The 20,268-nt window shown below is 45.0% G+C and overlaps 1 protein-coding gene across 1 annotated transcript in view; it reads left to right on the top strand.

Annotated features, from left to right (window-relative positions):
- LOC147106542 (uncharacterized) overlaps nt 1-20,268 on the top strand; it is a 100,576-nt gene that overhangs the window by 12,204 nt on the left and 68,104 nt on the right. The window contains exons 2-4 of the mRNA XM_086007495.1: nt 8,555-8,766; nt 9,468-9,642; nt 10,497-10,744. Coding sequence (XP_085863621.1) covers nt 8,555-8,766; nt 9,468-9,642; nt 10,497-10,744 — 635 coding nt within the window. The remainder of the gene's footprint in view (nt 1-8,554; nt 8,767-9,467; nt 9,643-10,496; nt 10,745-20,268) is intronic.

The following is a 20,268-nucleotide window of genomic DNA, read 5'->3' as shown; positions in this document are numbered from 1 at the left end:
GTGAGACAAACAGGAAGGACAGAGAGAGAAAAGTACAACAATGATGCAGGAGGGAGAAGCAGAAGAGAAGAAAAGAGAGAGGAGAAACAGGGAAGCAGAGGAGAAACACAAAAAGGGACAAGGGTATAGAAATGTTGGCTTGGGTGGTTGTGTAAAACGGGTGGAATCCAATCAGCCACCAGTTATGTTTCCCACCCAACATTCTGTTCCATTGACGTCAAGAGAGGAGAAGAGTGAGAGACACACAGACCAAAGGGGAAGAGGTGAAAAAAACATAGATTAGAAGAAACGGGTAGGAAGAGAGGGACCAAAGGAAAGGAAGTGCAAGAGATAGACTGAAGGGAAAGAGCTGTGATGGGAGCCAGAAGGGAAGGTGCTGTGTGTGTGTGTGAGAAAGAGAAGAGAACGGAGATGTTCACCTCAAACAAAGCCATCAGCACTGTGGGGCATGCAGGTCTGGGAAACCTAGGTCGAGAGTTCATACTTCCCCAACTTCCACATGGGTTTGGCATAGGGCCAGTAGAGGTACACCTGGTATACTAGTTAACCAATAGCTGAAGTGGGTCCCACCTGAGGGTCCAGGAAGAGTTCATGGCATGTAGCCCCGAAGAGGAACTTTTTTTAAAAATGGATCAACACAACAATGAGAAATTAACAGGAAAAAATAAACAATAGAAATCCCACATAAGGTGAGGAAGTCCACTGGGATGCATGTAAGAATATTTAAGAATATATTACTGTAAGAAGGCAGTCACTTATAGAGAGGAACCCAGCAACCCAGCAATTACAGGCCAGTCAGTTTAACCTTGGTAGTAGGGAAACTTTTAGAAACAATAATCAGGGACAAAATTAACAGTCACTTGGACAAATGTGGCTTAATTAAGGAAAGCCAGCACGGATTTGTTAAAGGCAAATCATGTTTAACTAACTTGATTGAGTTTTTTGATGAGGTGACAGAAAGGGTTGATGAGGACAATGCAGTTGATGTTAATGTTGATATGGACTTCCAAAAGGCGTTTGATAAAGTGCCACAAAGTTGAAGCCCATAGAATAAAAGGGACAGTGGCAGCATGGTACGAAATTGGCTAAGTGACAGGAAACAGAGAGTAGTGGTGCACGGTTGTTTTCCGGACTGGAGGAAGGTATACAGTGCTATTCCCCAGGGGTCGGTACTAGGACAACTGCTTTTCTTGATATATATTAAGTAATATATATATATTAAGGGCACAATTTCAAAATTTGCAGATGACACAAAGCTCGGAAGTATAGTGAACAGTGAGGAGGATAGTGATAGACTTCAGGAAGACATAGACAGGCTGGTGAAATGGGCGGACACGTGACGGAAAGGTGCGAAATGATACATTTTGGTAGAAAGAACGAGGAGAGGCAATATAAACTAAAGGGTACAATTCTAAAGGGTGTGCAGGAACAGAAAGACCTGGGGGTATATGTGCACAAATCGTTGAAGGTGGCAGAGCAGGTTGAGAAAACGGTTCAAAAAGCAAACGGGATCCTGGGCTTCAAAAATTGAGGCATAGAGGACAAAAGCAAGGAAGTTGTGATGAACCTTTATATAACACTGGTTCAGCCTCAACTGGAGTATTGTGTCCAATTCTGGGCACCGCACTTTAGGAAGGATGTGAAGGCCTTAGAGAGAGGGTACAGAAAAGATTTACAAGAATGGTTCCAGGGATGACAGACTTCAGTTACATGGATAGACTGGAGAAGCTGGGGTTGTCCTCTTTGGAGCAGAGAAGATTGCGAGGAGATTTGATAGAGGTGTTCAAGATCATGAGGGGTCTGGACAGAGTAGATAGAGAGAAACTGTTCCCATTGGCGGAAGGGTCGAGAACCAGAGGACACAGATTTAAGATGATTGGCAGAAGAACCAAAGGCGACATGAGGAAAAACTTATTTACGCAGCGAGTGGTTAGGATCTGGAATGCACTGCCTGAGAGGGTGGTGGAGGCAGATTCAATCGTGGCTTTCAAAAGGGAATTGGATAAGTACCTGAAGGAAAAAAATTTGCAGGGCTACAGGGAAAGTGGGACTAGCTGAAGTGCTCTTGCAGAGAGCCGGCACGGGCTCGACGGGCCAAATGGCCTCCTTCTGTGCTGTAACCATTCTATGATTCTATGAATCTGGAAACTTACATGTGGCCCACAGGGGCCTTCTGAAGGCAGGTTAAAGATCTTCCTGGAGGGTATTTGGCGCCCAACCCCATCAGAAACTCTTTGGTTGGAGTTTCCAGCCTCTTCAGCATGTGGGCACAGGCCCTAGATGCACCCATGTGTGGTGGCTGCTCACCATACAAAACATGTGGGGGCCTAAATTGGATAGCCCCCGAAAACTGACGCAGGATTGCTATGTGCAATTAAGCCATGTCCGTTGATAGCAATGCAGGCAGCACACCAACTTTGTGCTCCCTACTCATTATAATGACTTTAGTGTGCACCCCTCGCTACCTCCTCTCAAGATGATCTTTGGGTTTCAGGGCCTTTCTCTGCTGCTGGAGATCAGCAGCCAGATGATCTTGAGCCAGCTGCCCAAATTTCAGGTGCAAGGCCTATATAAGAGTTGGGCCTGTGTGGCACTACACCTGGAGCATGTAAAAGAACTGGCAGGAAATTTGCCTGCTTGTAGAGGAAAATTAGCCTAAGATATTATGCTGATACCTACCTGATGCATTGCACATTGTTTCTTGCAGATAATATTTCATATCAAAGTATTTTTTTTCAGAAGGATTTGAAACAACATGATTGTTGCAATATGTTACAATTCTCTTATGATTTTCTGATTGTTGGTAGGTATGTAGCAGTGGTCTCATGGACAATAAAGAAAGATTTCAGAATTCCAATAAATTGGATTAGCAACAATTTGTGTTTAGATTTAAAACATACTGCAATTTTCAATAACTGGTTTCACACAATAATTAAGTTTGAGTTACTAATCTGATTCAAAATTAGACCATAATACTTTCACTTAAAATGATTAAATTCTACATTATCATTAATTATCAGGTAGAGTTTTGTTATTCAGATTTACATTTCTCTGTTAATTTTGGTGTTTAGCTTCATTTTACATTTACTATTTCCTTTAATTTCATAGAATTTCAGAGTGGATCATCATGAAGAATAGCACCCTTTATAATATTGCTATGCTGATCTTCACAGTGTAATATTTCTGTTCTGCATTATGTACCATTGTTTTGTGATTTATTTTCTATTATGTACTTGAAGAATCACCCATTCGCAACTCACAAGTGCACCTATGAGACTGATGAATTTTGGTAAACCCGATTCAAAAACTGACCTTGTGCCTCAGCTTGCTTGCTATGAATATGGATATTCTTTCCATAAGAAGTTGCTGTAATATTGTGTTGTTAAAATATTAATTGTCTTCTGAAAACTCCCACAGAATAATAATTGTATCCTGAGAATACATTTGATCTGTTGCAACCTTCATTATTCGGTATCATGGGAAGCCCTTTCTGAATCTCCTATATCTATCTATGTATGCTATTAAAAACACTGAGTTGCTGCAACATTCTAACGATATTGCACCTGTAATGGTCATGTTATGTGACCCATTAAGTACAGTGGACCAGCCCAGTGTTCTAACCCAGTAGAATATTATGACCTCTCCTTCCTACCCATTTGTTGATCTGTTCCTCTCCTGTCTCTTCTGCACTGTAGTTGACAGGTAGATGCAGAGAGGGTATTTTCTTTACTTGAACCTTCATTCCTAGTCCTGTAAGCCTAAATACAGCCATTTGACTCATCATAGTTCCATTTTTGCAAGAGGAGGGTTGTCTGTGTGAAATCTTTGATCACAGACATTTAATAAAAGGGTAGCATGGCAAATAGCACTTAAGAGATAAAACACTTTGGCCTCTGGTGTGTTCTCCATTTGTTTTGCTCTCCTCATCTTTCTAGTGTGAAGTACTGGCACCTCTGTTCACTTCCCTATTTATGTGCCTTGGGCTGTACTCACCTGTTATGTCACCCAAATATTGCCCTGCTCTGTGGCTTTCCTCCCCCCCACCCCACCTCAAGTCACTTTCCTGTAACCCTCCCCAACTGAGGCAACTTGCAGCTCTGACCTCCCCTCTGCAACGCCCCCCCATAAAGCCTCTTTGGCCCCAGTTGTCGGATAGTTTCCCACCCAACACCAACCCACCCTTTCTCTTTCTCTGTTCCTCTTCTCCCCTTTTCCCCTTCATTGCCTCCCCATCCCTTCTTCTACCCTCCTCTCCTCTCCCTTCCCCTCCTGTCCTGCTCTTACCCTTCCCTTCTCTCCCTTTGTCATCCATCCATTTTCCCTCTGCTTGCCACTGCCTCCATCTCCCTACTTTCACTCCATCCATGTGGGACCGCATGACGGCCCTTGAGCTGCAGATGGACTCACTTTGGAGCATCCACGATTCTGAGAGGGGTGTGGATAGCACATTTAGTGAGTTGGTCACACCGCAGGTTAAGGCCAGCGTAGACAGTACATGGGTGACCAAAAGGCAGAGCAAGGGCAGGAAGGTAGTGCAGAAATCCCCTGGGGTTGTCTCCCTTAGCAACAGGTTCACCGTCTTAGGTACTGTTGTCGGGGGGGGTGACGCATCGGGGGAAGGCACCAGCAGCCAGGCTCATGGCACCATGACTGGCTCTGTTGCAAAGAAGGGAGGGAAAAAGAGTGGCAGGGCTATAGTAATAGGGGATTCGATTGTAAGGGGAATAGATAGGGGTTTCTGTGGTCGCGACCGAGACTCCAGGATGGTATGTTGCCTCCCTGGTGCAAGGGTCAAGGATGTCTCGGCGCGGGTGCAGAACATTCTGGAGGGGGAGGGGGAACAGCCAGTTGTCGTGATACATGTTGGTACCAACGACGTAGCTAAAAAAAGGGAAGAGGTCCTACAAGTAGAATTTAGGGAGTTAGGAGCCAAGCTAAAAAGTAGGACCTCGAAGGTAGTAATCTCTGGATTACTACCAGTGCCACGTGCTAGTAAGAGTACAGAGAACAGGATAGTTAGGCTAAATACGTGGCTTGAGCAGTGGTGTAAGAGGGAGGGTTTTAAATTTTTGAGGCATTGGAACCAGTTTTGTGGTAGGTGTGACCTATACAAAAGGGACGGTCTACACCTGTGCAGAGATGGAACTGATGTTCTCGGGGTAATTTTTGATAAAGCAGTTCGGGAGCATTTAAACTAGTATGGCAGGGGGCTAGAAACCTATGTAGTGAAATAGAGGAAAGTGAAAGGCAGACAGAAATAAATGGTAAAAGGGTGAGGAACAAAAAACAAAGGGCCAAACTAATTCATAAAAAATGTGAGCATAAAAAAAGCCTGAGGGTTTTATACCTTAATGCGAGAAGCATCAGGAACAAGGTAGATGAATTAGCTGTGGAAATAGAGGTTAATAATTATGATCTAATTGGGATTACGGAAACATGGTTGCAGGGTGAGCAGGGCTGGGAGCTTAACATACAGGGGTATTCAGTATTTAGGAAGGATCGACAAAAAAGAAAGGGAGGAGGGGTAGCATTGCTAGTAAAAGAGGGGATAAATGCAATTGAAAGGAAGGATATTAACTCAGTTAATACAGAATCTATATGGGTGGAGCTAAGAAATAGCGAGGGGCGAAAAACATTAATAGGAGTGGTATATAGGCCTCCAAATAGTAAAATAGAGGTTAGGGAGGGCATCACGAGGGAAATTAGAGAAGCGTGCAATAAGAGCACAGCTGTCATCATAGGTGACTTTAACTTACATATAGATTGGACTAGCCTAATCAGTAAAAATAATGAGGAGGAGGAATTCCTTGAGTGTTTAAGGGATGGTTATCTGGATCAATATGTCGAGGAACCAACTCGGGAACAGGCTATATTGGACTGGGTACTGTGCAATGAGAAGGGACTAATCAGTAATCTTGTTGTACGGGGACCCTTGGGTCAGAGCGATCATAACATGATCGATTTCTCACTCGAAATGGAGAGCGAAGAAATTGACTCAGAGACTAAGGTCCTGAATTTAAACAAGGGGAATTATGATGCCATGAGACGGGAACTGAGTAGGTCTGATTGGACAACGTTCCTGAGAGGACTGGAGGTAGATAAACAATGGCAAACATTTAAAGATAGAATGACAAAATTGCAAAAATTGTTTATACCAATCTGGCATAAAAGGAAATCTAAAAAGGTGACTCAACCGTGGATAACAGGGGAAATTAGAGACAGCATAAAATCCAAAGATAGGGCGTATAAAATAGCCAAAAAAAGCGCCAGAGCGGAAGATTGGGAACAGTTTAAGATAGAGCAAAGGAGGGCAAAGGGCATGATCAAGAGGGGCAAAATAGCTTACGAAAACAAGCTGGCGGAAAATATAAAAACTAACTCCAAAAGCTTTTATAAATATATCAAAAGGAAAAGACTGGTGAAAACCAAAGTTGGTCCATTGCAGTCAGATACGGGGGAATATATAATGGGAAATAAGGAAATGGCAGATCAACTAAATGCATACTTTGGGTCAGTCTTTACGAAGGAAGACACAAAAAACCTCCCTGGGATATCGGGAAAAATAGGGACATTGGCAAAGGAGGAACTGACGCAAATCAATATCTCTAAGGATATGGTGTTAAGGAAGCTAAAGGGATTGAAGGTGGACAAATCCCCAGGGCCTGATAACATGCATCCTAGGGTACTGAAGGAGGTGGCCCTAGAGATAGCGGATGCACTAAGGATGATTTTTCAGAATTCATTAGACTCGGGAACAGTGCCGATGGATTGGAGGGTAGCTAACGTTACCCCACTATTCAAAAAGGGGGGTAGGGAAAAAGCAGGTAATTACAGACCTGTAAGCCTTACATCAGTTGTGGGCAAAATGCTGGAGTCCATCATTAAGGATGAAAGAGCGGAGCAGTTAGCAAATGGGGACAGGATAGGACAGAGTCAACATGGATTTACAAAGGGTAAATCGTGCTTGACTAATCTATTGGAATTTTTTGAGGGAGTAACTGGTAGAATAGATGGGGGAGAGCCAGTAGATGTGGTGTACCTGGACTTCCAAAAGGCCTTCGATAAGGTCCCACATAAAAGATTAGCATGGAAAATTGAGGCTCATGGGATAAAGGGGAAAGTTTTGGCGTGGATAGGGAACTGGCTGTCAGATAGAAAACAGAGAGTTGGAATAAACGGCTCATTTTCTGAATGGCAGGCAGTAACAAGTGGGGTACCACAGGGATCTGTCCTGGGCCCCCAGCTGTTCACAATTTACATTAATGACCTGGATCAGGGAGTCGGATGCAGCATTTCCAAATTTGCAGACGACACTAAACTAGGAGGTGGGGTGGGCTCAGAGGAAGAGACCAGGAAGCTCCAGAGCGATTTGGACAGACTGGGCGATTGGGCGGATAAATGGCAGATGCACTATAATGTGGACAAGTGCGAAGTTATCCACCTTGGGTGCAAGAACGGGAGGGCAAATTATTATTTAAATGGCAATAGATTGGGAGAGGGGGAAGTACAGAGAGACCTGGGTGTTCTTGTACACCAGTCACTGAAGGCGAGCATGCAGGTGCAACAGGCGGTCAAGAAGGCAAACGGTATGCTGGCCTTCATAGCAAAAGGGTTAGAATACAGGAACAGGGATACCTTGCTGCAGCTGTACAGGGCACTGGTGAGACCACACCTCGAGTACTGTGTACAGTTTTGGTCGCCTCATCTGAGGAAGGATGTTCTTGCCATGGAGGGGGTGCAGCGGCGATTCACCAGGCTGATACCAGGAATGGCGGGAATGACCTATGAGGAGAGACTATGTAGTTTAGGGATGTACACACTGGAGTTTAGAAGATTGAGAGGGGACCTCATAGAAGTGTATAAAATTCTGACAGGTCTAGACAGACTGGATGCAGAAGGAATGTTTCCCTTGGCGGGTGAGAACAGAACTAGAGGACATAATTTAAGGATAAGGGCTAAACCATTTAGGACAGAGATGAGGGGGAATTTCTTCACTCAGAGAGTGGTGAACCTGTGGAACTCATTGCCACAGAGGGCAGTGTACGCCAGCTCATTAAATATATTTAAGAGGGAATTAGATATATTTCTACGGGCAAAAGGGGTTAAGGGTTACGGAGAGAAGGCGGGGACGGGATACTGAATTAAAGGATCAGCCATGATCTCATTAAATGGCGGAGCAGGCACGAAGGGCCGAATGGCCTACTCCTGCTCCTATCTTCTATGTATCTATGTATCTATGTATCCTCCCATCCCACCCCCTGTCCTCCTTTCACACTCCCCTATTATCCTTTCTTCTTCCCCTCTTCCTTCCTCCTGTGCTTTCCCCTCCCTCTTCTAGATCTAGTGTGATGGAAATTTACCATGTCACTAAATTCAAAAAGGTTAGAAGTATTTATGTTGATGCTAATATTTCTTTCCTTGGCTTACCTCTGCGAAGCACCTTGGGACCTCCTTTCTATGCTAAAGGCATTGCAATTTGATGTTAATATTTCTTCTACCAAATTTATTTCAAAACAAAAGTTAAATTATGAACCTTCCTTTGTTTACATTTTAGGTGCAATTATATATAATTACACTGATACAGATGGATTTTGCATTTTTGCAAAATGCAATGACACTTGTAATATTGAAAAACATATCTGGCCTTGTGGAAGCACGGTACCTGCTCCTACAAGTGTACCTACAGGTAGTGCTAACTATACAACAGTGCCAACTGAATCTATCACAAAAATGGTGGCATGTCTGGATTTTGATCCTCCAAGAGAGGCAAGTATATGTTATATTATAGATTCACATCTTTGGCAACAAGACAAAAAGTCAGTTTTATTATGCAATGAGCAATCAAACACCACAACTGCATACAGTTCAAACTCTGCACATTTGGCATGTTTGGCAGCTAAGATAATATGACAGTAATGACACAATATTGTGTTAATTATGTTATGTGCATGATTACAGTTTGTGAAATCCAATCAGTTATGCCACATAATAGTTAACATACCTGGCCTGTGGCAATGTTGGGTAGGATGCCTCCAACCGAAGGAGACAAAAGTTCAAACTCTAGATGTGTCCAACATTCACGGTCAGGTTATCCTAGGTTCCAAATGAGCTACTTGATGGAGCACTATGCGGTAGTAAAAACTCAATAGAAGAGAAAATGTCAAGATAGGTGCTATCCATCTCCCCTCATTCTGCTTAAGGTGTAAAGGTGTTTGTTGAAAATTAGCCATAACTCTCCAATAAAAATTGGATGCACTATAAATGCAATCTTAATGCAAACTCATCATTATATGGGGTCAGGACCAGCTGGAAACAGGGATAATAAACACAATTGGTAAATTAACCAGCAATAGGTGACAACACATACTCGCTAATAACAAATGTTTAAATATAATTTGGTAATTACTATATTAGTGTCATTCCCACATGTTCTAGAAATCTGGAAAATGTTTTTCTGTTCATTGCAGTATAATGAGACATGGCTGCTCTGTGAATGTTTGATGGCGATGTGTATAGAAAATAATATTGTTTCTATAACACCTGTGGTGTGTCCCACTGTCGAACCTATCGAATGTGTCAATGGCCGTCCACCTGTCAAAGTGTATGATGAAAATGGTTGTTGCTACCATTATGAATGTGACTGTAAGTACCTCTGAACTACAAAGATTTTTTTATCAAGTCTATTTTTATTAACTGCTTTTACTGTTATAGTTCCTGTTATTCCAAACTGTGAAATTTCACTTCTTTCTGTCTGTGTCGTGGTAAAATGTTTTGGATACGATATTTAATGTAACAGTACTGAATATATGAAGTATGTTTTGAATGTTGTAATGCTAGAACAATCTATTTTGCTTGATGCAGAATTTTTTGTGCAAAAACATCTTGCTATCACCTAATATTTAATATGACATTGATTATGTTTTATAAGGACAGCATGCTAATCACAATTGTTATACATAAGAGACAGTTTTAGAAGAGAAAAATTTCAAAATGCCATATGTCTTTATATCATATCTGTTGATTCTCACACTAGCCCGATTTTCACCTTGGGCAGATCATGCTGAATTAACACTCACATGCAGTTTTCAGGTTGGAAGGAACGGAAAACCCAGTGGCTCCACCATGGTGTCGAGCTAGGTTCAATGAAAAGGATGGGGGCGAGGGTAGAGAGACAGGCAATCACAACGGTGGCAGGCATGAAGGGGTCAGCAGCGGGCAGGAAGTTTTTTGTAGCGACAAGAGGAGCATTCAGGTCAATGTTCTCTTTAATGTTTTTGGGTGCGCGGCCTCTAAATGTCTGGCAAACGCGCTGGGCGGGATTAACAAGCCCAATCAAGGTAAATTCATTTCAGAGGCCGGGATGGAGACAACAGTGAGGTCAGGACCCGCCACTGACATAGCCCGCCATGGACTCGCCAAGGTCAGCAAAATCGTAGCCTATTTCTATGTTATTACAGAGATTAAATTGAAACTAATCCAATTTAATTTCCACACAGGCTATTGCAATGGATGGGGAGGCTCACATTTTGTTACATTTGATGGGCAATATTATACCTACGAAGGAAATTGCACCTACATCCTCGTGGAAGAAACAAGTGCATCACTTAACAATTTTGGTATTTACATTGACAACGACCACTGTGATGCACAAGACAGAGTTTCCTGTCCACGTGCTATTATAGTGAAATTTGAAAAACTGGACATACAGATCACAAATATTGCTACAAATGGAATTCAGAAATGGGTAACTATTATTATTATGCATTTGATTCCTTGGGAGCACTTTACTATGTGTTAAGTCATGTGAGCGGCTAACATAAAAGGGAACCCAAAAGTCTTTTATAAACATATAAACGGTGGCATAGTGGTTAGCACTGTTGCCTCACAGCGCCAGAGACCCGGGTTCGAATCCGGCCTCGGGCGACTGTCTGTGTGGAGTTTGCACATTCTCCCTGTGTTTGCGTGGGTTTTCTCCGGGTGCTCCGGTTTCCTCCCACAGTCCAAAGATGTGCAGGTTAGGTTGATTGGCTATGATAAATTGACCCTTAGTGTTAGGGAGATTAAATACATGGGGTTACAGGGATAGGGTGGGATATGTGTTGGTGTAGGGGTTACGGGGATCGGGTGGGATATGTGTCGGTGCAGGCTCGATGGGCCGAAATGGCCTCTATCTGCACTGTGGGGTTTCTGTGATTCTGTGTGATTCTGTGATTTCTGTGAAATATATAAAAGGTTGGTCAAAGGAAGGGTGGGGCCGTTTAGGGACCAAAAAGGAGATGATCTTGTGGAGGCAGAGGGCAGGGCATGGCTGAGGAACTAATTGGTACTTTGCATCTGTCTTCACTAGAGAAGTGGATGCTGCCAATGTAGCGATGTAGAGAAGGTAGTAGCGATATTAAATATGATAAAAATAGGTAAAGAGGATGTACTTAAAAGGTTGGCAGTCCTCAAATTAGAAAGGTCACCCGGCCCAGAGGCATCCTAGGTTACTGAGGAAATAAGGGTGGAAATTGCGGAGACTTTGGCCACAATCTTCCCACCCTCCTTGGATACGGGAATGGTGCCAGAGGACTGGAGGATTGCAAATGTTGCACCTGTTCAAAAAAGGGGAGAGGGAACCTGGCAATTGTTGGCCAATCAGCCTAATGTCGGTGGTGGGAAAACTTTTGAGACATTAATCCAGGATAAAATTAATTGGCACTTGGAAAAGTATGGGCTAATAAATGAAAGTTAGCACAGATTTGCTAAAGGCAAATTGTGTTTGACTAACATGATTCAACTCTTTGATGAAGTAACAGAGAGGGTTAATGAGGGCAGTGCGGTTGTTGTTGTGTACATGGACTTTCAAAAGGCATTTGATAAAGTACCATATAATAGACTTGTTAGTTAAATTAAAGCCCAAAACAGTGGCAGCATGGATACAAAATTAGCTAAGGGACAGAAAGCAGGCAGTAGTGGTAAATGGAGCAGGGAATGCTTCATTCATAAGTTTGACAGGAAGAGCTGTCAAACCTATGAATACTATAAGCCCCAAAACATCACTAAATCTTCAAACAAATTTTTTAAAAATCACATTTTTAAAATAAACTATAAATTACATGAAATAACTATTTTAAACAATTTAAATTTTTAAAAAATTAATTACATTTTCTAACGGGGCTAAAAATAAACTTACCTTTCTTTAAAGTATTTAAAAATAATAAACCTGTGGAAAAAATGTTTTAATTTTAATTAATTCACCACTTACCTTGTAAAAAGCAGGCCTTACGACTGCTTTTTACATGTCTAACTTCTGGAGACTTACCCTCCCAGGAAAACCTGCAAAAAAAAGTAAGTTCGATGCGCACACGCTGCCTCTCCTGCGCACGCATTCAACTTCTGAACCCCTTCTTTCAGGGGAACGGAAGTGCCGGTTTCCCGTGCATACGCAGTGCATGCACGAAACCGGGACTTCCATTGGGCTTACGGGTGAGTAGCCCATGCACACTCACCCGTGGAGACCCAAATTTCTGGGCCATTAATGACCTGGACTTGGGTAAACAGGGCATAATTTCAAAGTTTGCAGATGATACAAAACTCTTAAATGTCACATTATCCGCATGTCCGATACGAGACTCCCAAAACAAGCGCTCTACTCGGAGCTCTGGCACGGCAAGAAAGCCCCAGGTGGGCAGAGGAAACGCTTCAAAGCCTCCTTGAAAAAGTGTAACATCCCCACCGTCACTTGGGAATCCCTGGCCCAAGACCGCACAAAGTGGAGGAGAAGCATCCGGGAAGGCGTCGAACACCTCGAGTCTCTTCGCCGGGAGCAAGTGGAAGCCAAGCGCAGGCAGCGCAAGGAGCGCACGTCAACCCAAGCACCCCACCCACCTGCCCCTTCAACCACCGTCTGCCCCACCTGTGACAGAGACTGTAGGTCCCGCATTGGACTCATCAGTCACCTGCGAACTCATTTTTAATGTGGAAGCAAGTCACCCTCAGTTCCGAGGGACTGCCTAAGAGAAGAGAGAAATGTAGTAAACAATGAGGCAGATAGAAACAGACTTCAGGACGACTTGACACATTGGTGAAATGGGCAGACACATTTAAACAGAGACGTGTGAAGTGATACAGTTCGGTAGGAAGAACGAGAAGAGGCAATATGAAAAAAATGGTAAAATTTTAAAGAGGGTGCAGGAACAGAGAAACCTGGGGGTGTATATACACAGATCTTTAATAGCGGCAGGACAAGTTGAGAAGGCTGTTAAAAAAGCATAGAAACATAGAAGATAGGAGCAGGAGTAGGCCATTCGGCCCTTCGAGCATGCTCCGCCATTCAATGAGATCATGGCTGATCATCCAAATTCAGTACCCTGTCCCTGCCTTCTCCCCATATCCCTTGATCCCTTTAGCCTCAAGAAATATATCCAACTCTTTCTTGAATATATTTAATGAACTGGCCTCCACCGCCCTCTGTGGCAGAGAATTCCACAGGTTCACCACTCTCTGGGTGAAGAAATTCCTCTTCATTTCAGTCCTAAATGGCTTACCCCTTATCCTTAGACTATGACCCCTGGTTCTGGACTCCCCGGCCGTCAGAAACATCCTTCCTTCATCTAGTCTGTCCAGACCTGACAGAATTTTATAGGTTTCGATGAGATCCCCTCTCAATCTTCTAAACTCCAGTGAGTATAAGCCCAATCGACACAATCTCTCCTCATACGTCATTCCTGCCATCCCAGGTATCAGCCTAGTGAATCTTCACTGCACTCCCTCCATGGCAAGAACGTCCTTCCTCAGGTAAGGTGACCAAAACTGCACACAATACTCAAGGTGTGTTCTCACCAAGGCCCTGTACAACTGTAGCAAGACATCCTTGTTCTTGTACTCGAACCCTCTTGCTACGAAGGCCAACATACCATTTGCCTTCTTAACCGCCTGCTGCACCTGCATGCTTATCTTCAGCGACTGGTGCACAAGAACACCCAGGTCTCTTTGCACCTCCCCTTCTCCCAATCTATTGTCATTCAAATAATAATCTGCCTTCCTGTTTTTGCCACCAAAGTGGATAACCTCACATTTATCCACATTATAGTGCATTTGCCATGTTTCTGCCCAATCACCCAACCTGTCCAAATCGTACTGGAGTTTCACGACATCCTCCTCACAGCTTACCCTCCCACCCAGCTTTGTGTCGTCTGCAAATTTGGAGATATTACATCCAATTCCCTCGTCCAGATCATTAATATATATTGTGAACAGCTGGGGTCCTAGGACCGATCCTTGCGGTACCCCACTAGTCACTGCCTGCCACTCGGAAAACAACCCGTTTATTCCAACTCTTTGCTTTCTGTCCGCCAACCAGTTCTCTATCCAAGTCAATACCTTGCCCCCAATCCCATGTGCCTTAATTTTGCACGCTAATCTCTTATGTGGGACCTTATTGAAAGCCTTCTGAAAGTCCAAATACACCACATCCACTGGTTCTCCCTTATCTATTTTACCAGTTACATCCTCAAAAAATTCCAGTAGATTAGTCAAGCATGATTTACCTTTTGTAAATCCATGTTGACTTTGTCCGATCCTGTCACTGCTTTCCAAGTGCTCTGCTATTACATCTTTTATAATAGTCTCTAGCATTTTCCCCACTACCGATGTCAGGCTTACCGGTCTATAATTCCCCGCTTTTTCTCGACCACCTTTTTTGAATAGTGGGGTAACATTAGCTACCCTCCAATCCATGGGTACCGTTCCAGAGTCTATCGAGTTCTGGAAGATGACCAGCAATGCATCTACTATCTCTAGGGCCACTTCCTTAAGTACCCTGGGATGTAGACCATCAGGCCCTGGGGATTTATCGGCCTTCAGTCCCATCAATTTTCCGAACATCATTTCCCTACAAATACTGATTTCTTTCAGTTCCTCCCTTTCATCAGACCCTATGTTCCCCGGCATCTCTGGGAGGTTATTTGTGTCCTCCTTTGTGAAGACAGAACCAAAGTATGTATTTAGTTGGTCTGCCATTTCCTTGTTTCCCATTATAAATTCCCCTGATTCTGACTGTAAGGGCCTATGCTTGACTGCACCAATCTTTTTCTCTTCACATATCTATAAAAGCTTTTACAGTCAGTTTTTATATTCCGTGCTAGCTTACTCTCATATTCTATTTTCCCTTTCTTAATTAATCCCTTTGTCCTCCTTTGTTGAATCCTAAATTGCTCCCAATCCTCAGGATTATTGCTTTTTCCAGCCAATTTCTATGTCCTCTCCTTGGATCTTATGCTACCCCTAATTTCCCTTGTTAGCCATGGTTGAGTCACCTTTTTTGTTTTATTTTTATGCTAAACTGGGATGAACAAACTCTGTAGCTCATCCATTCTGTCTTTGAATGTTTGCCATTGCCTATCCACCATCAACCCTTTGTGTGCCATTCCCCAATCAATCCTACCCAACTCGCTCCTCAGACCATCGTAGTTTCCTTTATTTAAATTATTGTAGGAACCTTGGCTTTATGTAACTAGCAGTGTAGATAAAGGGGAACCCAGAGGATATAGTACATTTGGATTTTCAAAAGGCATTCGATAAGGTGCCACGTAAAAGGTTGTTACACAAGACAAGAACTCATGAGGTTGGGAGAAAATATATTAGCATGGATAGAGGATTGGTTCAAGGACAGAAAACAGAGAGTAGGAATAAACAGGTCATTTTCAGGTTTGCAGGCTGTAACTAGTGGGCTGCTGCAAGGATCAGTGCTGGGGCCTCAGCTATTTATAATCTACTAGCTGGAGTACCCGGCATTGCCGAGGGAACTGAAGAACCCTCTGCCATGTTTATAAAACTGTTGGGATTGAAGAACTCTTCCTAAGCACCCAGGAGGTGGTTCTTTAACTTCGTTTTTTGTTAATGGGGCTCGTCAGTAGCCATATACTCCAGGTTTTACAGTTTTGGGTATGTCTCGCCTGGTCAACAGCTTGCCGTGCCTGAGTCTGGTCAGGAGTCTCTGAGCCCCTCTCTCTCCCTGCCCCTCTCTCCCTGCCCCTCTCTCTCTCCCCTCTCTCTCTCTCTCCCCTCTCCCCCTCCCTCCCCGCTCTCTCTCCCTCCCTCTCTCTCCCTCCCTCCCCTCTCCCTCTCTCCTCTCCCTCTCTCCCCCCTCCTCTCCCTCCCTCCCCCTCTCTCTCTCCCTCCCCGTCTCTCCCTCCTTTCCTCTCTCTCCCTTCCTCCCCTCTTCCTCTCTCTCCCTCCCTCCCCCTCCTCTCCCTCCCTCCCCCTCTCTCTCCCTCCCCCTCTCTCTCCCTCCCCCTCTCTCTCTCCCTCCCCCTCTCTCTCTCCCTCCCCTTGTCTCCCCCTCTCTCACCCTACCTCCCCTGACTAACAATCTATCTCTTCCAATTGTGCCTTCAGTGTCCTTGCCCGCTGTACTCTGTCCTTGCTGCCCATCCCTGCCCCGGTCGAGAGAAGTGCCAGATAAATGCAAGTTGCCGCCAAGGAGGAGGGTAGTATTGGCGTCGAGCATGTTGACGGGCAGCTGCAGGGCAGAACGAAATAGATGGAGACCGGAACCGTTCACAGTAACTCCAAGTGTGGTTAGGAGAGAGAGAGAGAGAGAGAGAGAGGGAGGGGGGAAGGAGAGAGAGAGGGGGAAGGAGAGAGAGAGAGAGAGAGAGAGAGGGGGAAGGAGAGAGAGAGAGAGGGAGGGGGGAAGGAGAGAGAGAGGGGGAAGGAGAGAAAGAGAGAGAGAGAGAGAGAGAGAGAGGGGGAGGAGAGAGAGAGAGAGAGGGGGGGAAGGAGAGAGAGAGAGAGAGGGGAAGGAGAGAGAGAGAGAGAGAGAGGGGGAAGGAGAGAGAGAGAGAGAGAGGGGGAAGGAGAGAGAGAGAGAGGGGGGAAGGAGAGAGAGAGAGGGGGAAGGAGAGAGAGAGAGGGGGAAGGAGAGAGAGAGAGGAGGAAGGAGAGAGAGAGAGGGGAAGGAGAGAGAGAGAGAGGGGGAAGGAGAGAGAGAGAGAGGGGGGAAAGGAGAGAGAGGGGAGGAGGAGAGAGAGAGAGAGAGAGTGGGAAGGAGAGAGGGGGCAAGGAGGGAGAGAGAGGTGGAAGGAGAGAGAGAGGGGGGAAGGAGAGAGAGGGGGAAGGAGAGAGAGAGGGAAGGCGAGAGAGAGAGGGGGAAGGAGAGAGAGAGAGGGGGGAAGGAGAGAGAGGGGGGAAGGAGAGAGAGAGAGGGGGGAAGGAGAGAGAGAGAGGGGGAAGGAGAAAGAGAGAGAGGGGGAAGGAGAGAGAGGGGGAAGGAGAGAGAGAGAGAGAGAGAGGGAAGAGGAGATGTGCGGGTTAGGTTGATTGGCTATGATAAATTGACCCTTAGTGTTAGGGGGATTAAATACGTGGGGTTACAGGGATAGGGTGGGATATGTGTTGGTGTAGGGGTTACGGGGATCGGGTGGGATATGTGTCGGTGCAGGCTCGATGAGCCGAAATGGCCTCTATCTGCACTGTGGGGTTTCTGTGATTCTGTGATTGAGAGAGAGAGAGAGAGAGACGGAAGGAGAAAGTGAGGGAAGGAGATAGAGAAGCGAGGAAGACACCCCGGGGAAGGGGTTGGACTCAGAGCCCGGCCTTGGTGATCCGGAGCCCCCGTGCGCGGCGTAGCGCCTCAGGCTCGGGCCGAGTGACCCCAGCTCAGCTCCCGCTCCGGCCAGCCGCCGCCGCTCCCCCGCTTGATGTCTTTCGGGCTCTCAGGCCACGCGGATGTATCTGACTCTGTGTGTGAATGCTCGCTATCGGGCTCTCGGGCCGCGTGGTTGTCTCTGTCTATGTCTGTGTATCTGTTTTCCCGCTCCCGCACTCACGGCAGGCTGCAGGATTAGGCCCCGCCCACACACGCCATGAAACGCCCCCCCGTGACGCACCGCGCTTCCCCCGTAGGACTGGTCAACCATCACGTCACTCAATGCTAATGAGCGGATTTTGTCCATTTTTTGAACGTTTTCTGTATACTGTCCAAGCAATTTTTGTCTGACCAAAAAGTAAATATGCCTATGACACTCCCCTAATCATAAGCTTTCTTTTGATATAACAAATGTGTAGGTACGCTCTATAACGTTTGAGTTTACCGCGGACATACACACAAACAGACAGACAGACAGACAGATCCATTTATTTATCTATATATATTATTAATATCTTAGATGAAGGGACCGAACATAATGGGGGTGATTTTCATTCAGAAGTCGGGAAGGAGACGGGACTACAACTTTCGAGGTTGTAGTCCTGCCCCCATCGAGATGCGGCCAATCCACGCGATTTTAACTTGATTGACCTTGTTGAGCCCACCCAGCGGGCTCAGCAGGCCAATTAAGGGCCACCCGGTAACAGGTGATGTCACAGACTGAAATTTCATCTGTCAAGACATTTTGACAGATGAAATATCAGTGTTTCACAGCTGTTTGAAGCTGTCAAACACTGACAGTCTTACTTCTAACACGAGTCCTTCTACACAGACTCAGTTAGAAATCTCACCGGCACAGAAAGCTGCAGGCTGTCACTTTTGACAGATCGCAGCCATTCTGCTTTCTGTGCCGGTTAGATGATGGACTCCCGAAACCTAGAGGAAGGAAGGCTGTAAAGGTAAGTACAGGTAATTTAAACTTCTTTACACACTTTAGACACACCAAACACACTTACCTTTGCACTCATGTACACATCACTCACCTGAACACCGACATCTCGACCCCTCCAAGTCCTTCAACCTGACGGCCTGACTCCTCTAACTTGGAGTGGTTTGGAGACGTCGGGAATCCCACACTTCAAGATTTAGAATCGGGATTAGGCTAAAAACTGCCTGTTAACTACCTGTTAACAGGCAGTTAATTGGCACTAATCCCTTCCCGCCTCGGGTAGGCGGGTCCCAGTGCGGGGCGGTTACCCGCCTCCTTTGAAACTTACATGGAGGTGGGTTGGGGCGGAATGGTGTCAGGACCCCCGAATTCGGGACTTTAACCCCCCGCACGTCTCCAATCCCGACTCCACAGGTCAATGAAAATTGACCCCAATGTATCCAAAGTTGCTGACGATACAAAGCTAGGTGGGAAAGTAAGCTGTGAGGAGGACACAATGAGCCTGCAACGGCATGTAGACAGGTTAAGTGAGTGGGCAAGAACAACAACAACTTGTTTTTAGACAGCGCCTTTAACGTAGTAAAATGTCCCAAGGCGCTGAAGGTAGCAGATGGAGTATAATGTGGGGAAATGTAAGGTTATTCACTTTGGTAAGAAGAACAGAAAAACAGAATATTTTTAAATGGTAAGAAACTATTAAATGTTGGTATTCAGCGAGAGTTAGGTGTCCTTGTACACAAAGCACATAAAGTTAACACACAGGTACAGCAAGCAATTAGGAAGGCAAATGGCACGTTGGCCTTTATTGCAAGGGGGTTGGATACAAGAGTAAGGAAGTCTTACTGCAATTGTACAGGGCTTTGCTGAGACCACACCTAGAATACTGTGCACAGTTTTGGTCTCCCTACCTAAGGAAGGATCTACTTGCCTTAGAGGCGGTGCAACAAAGGTTCACTAGATTGATTTCTGGGGTGAGAGGGCTGTCCTATGATAAGAGATTGTGCAGAATGGGCCGATACCCTCTGAAGTTTAGAAGAATGAGAGGTGATCTCATTGTAACATAAGATTCTGAAGGGGATTGACAAGGTAGATGCTGAGATGTTATTTCCCCTGGCTGGAGCATCTAGAACTAGGGGGCATAGTCTCAGGATAAGGGGTCGGTCATTTAGGACTGAGATAAGGAGAAATGTTTTCATTCAGAGGGTTGTGAATCTTTGGAATTCTCTACCCCAGAGGGCTGTGGATATTCAGTCGTTGCGTATGTTCAAGGCTGAGATCGATAGATTTTTGAATTCTAAGGAAATCAAGGGATATGGGGATCGGGTGGGAAAGTGAAGTAGAGGTAGAAGATCAGCATGAACTTAATGAATGGTGAAGCAGGTTCGAGAGGCCGTATGGACTACTCCTGCTCCTATTTCTTATGTTCTTAAATGAAGCATAGATTACAAAAGCAAGGAAGTTATGCTAAACTATTATGAAACACTGGTTAGGCCTCAGCTGGAGTATTGTGTTAAATTCTGGGCACCATACTTTAGGAAGGATGTCAAGGCCTTACAGAGGGTGCAGAAGAGATTCATTAGAATGGTTCCAGGGATGAGGGACTTCAGTTATGTGGAGAGACTGGAGAAGCTGGGGTTGTTCTCCATAGAGCAGAGGAGGTTACAATGAGATTTGATTGAGTTGTTCA

Source organism: Somniosus microcephalus, chromosome 15, assembly GCF_052327205.1.
Source record: "Somniosus microcephalus isolate GS21.2 chromosome 15, FLI_Smic_1.0, whole genome shotgun sequence".
In the NCBI taxonomy this organism is placed as follows: domain Eukaryota; kingdom Metazoa; phylum Chordata; class Chondrichthyes; order Squaliformes; family Somniosidae; genus Somniosus; species Somniosus microcephalus.
Note: the sequence above shows the minus strand (reverse complement) of the source record. Positions and strands in the feature narration are given on the sequence as shown.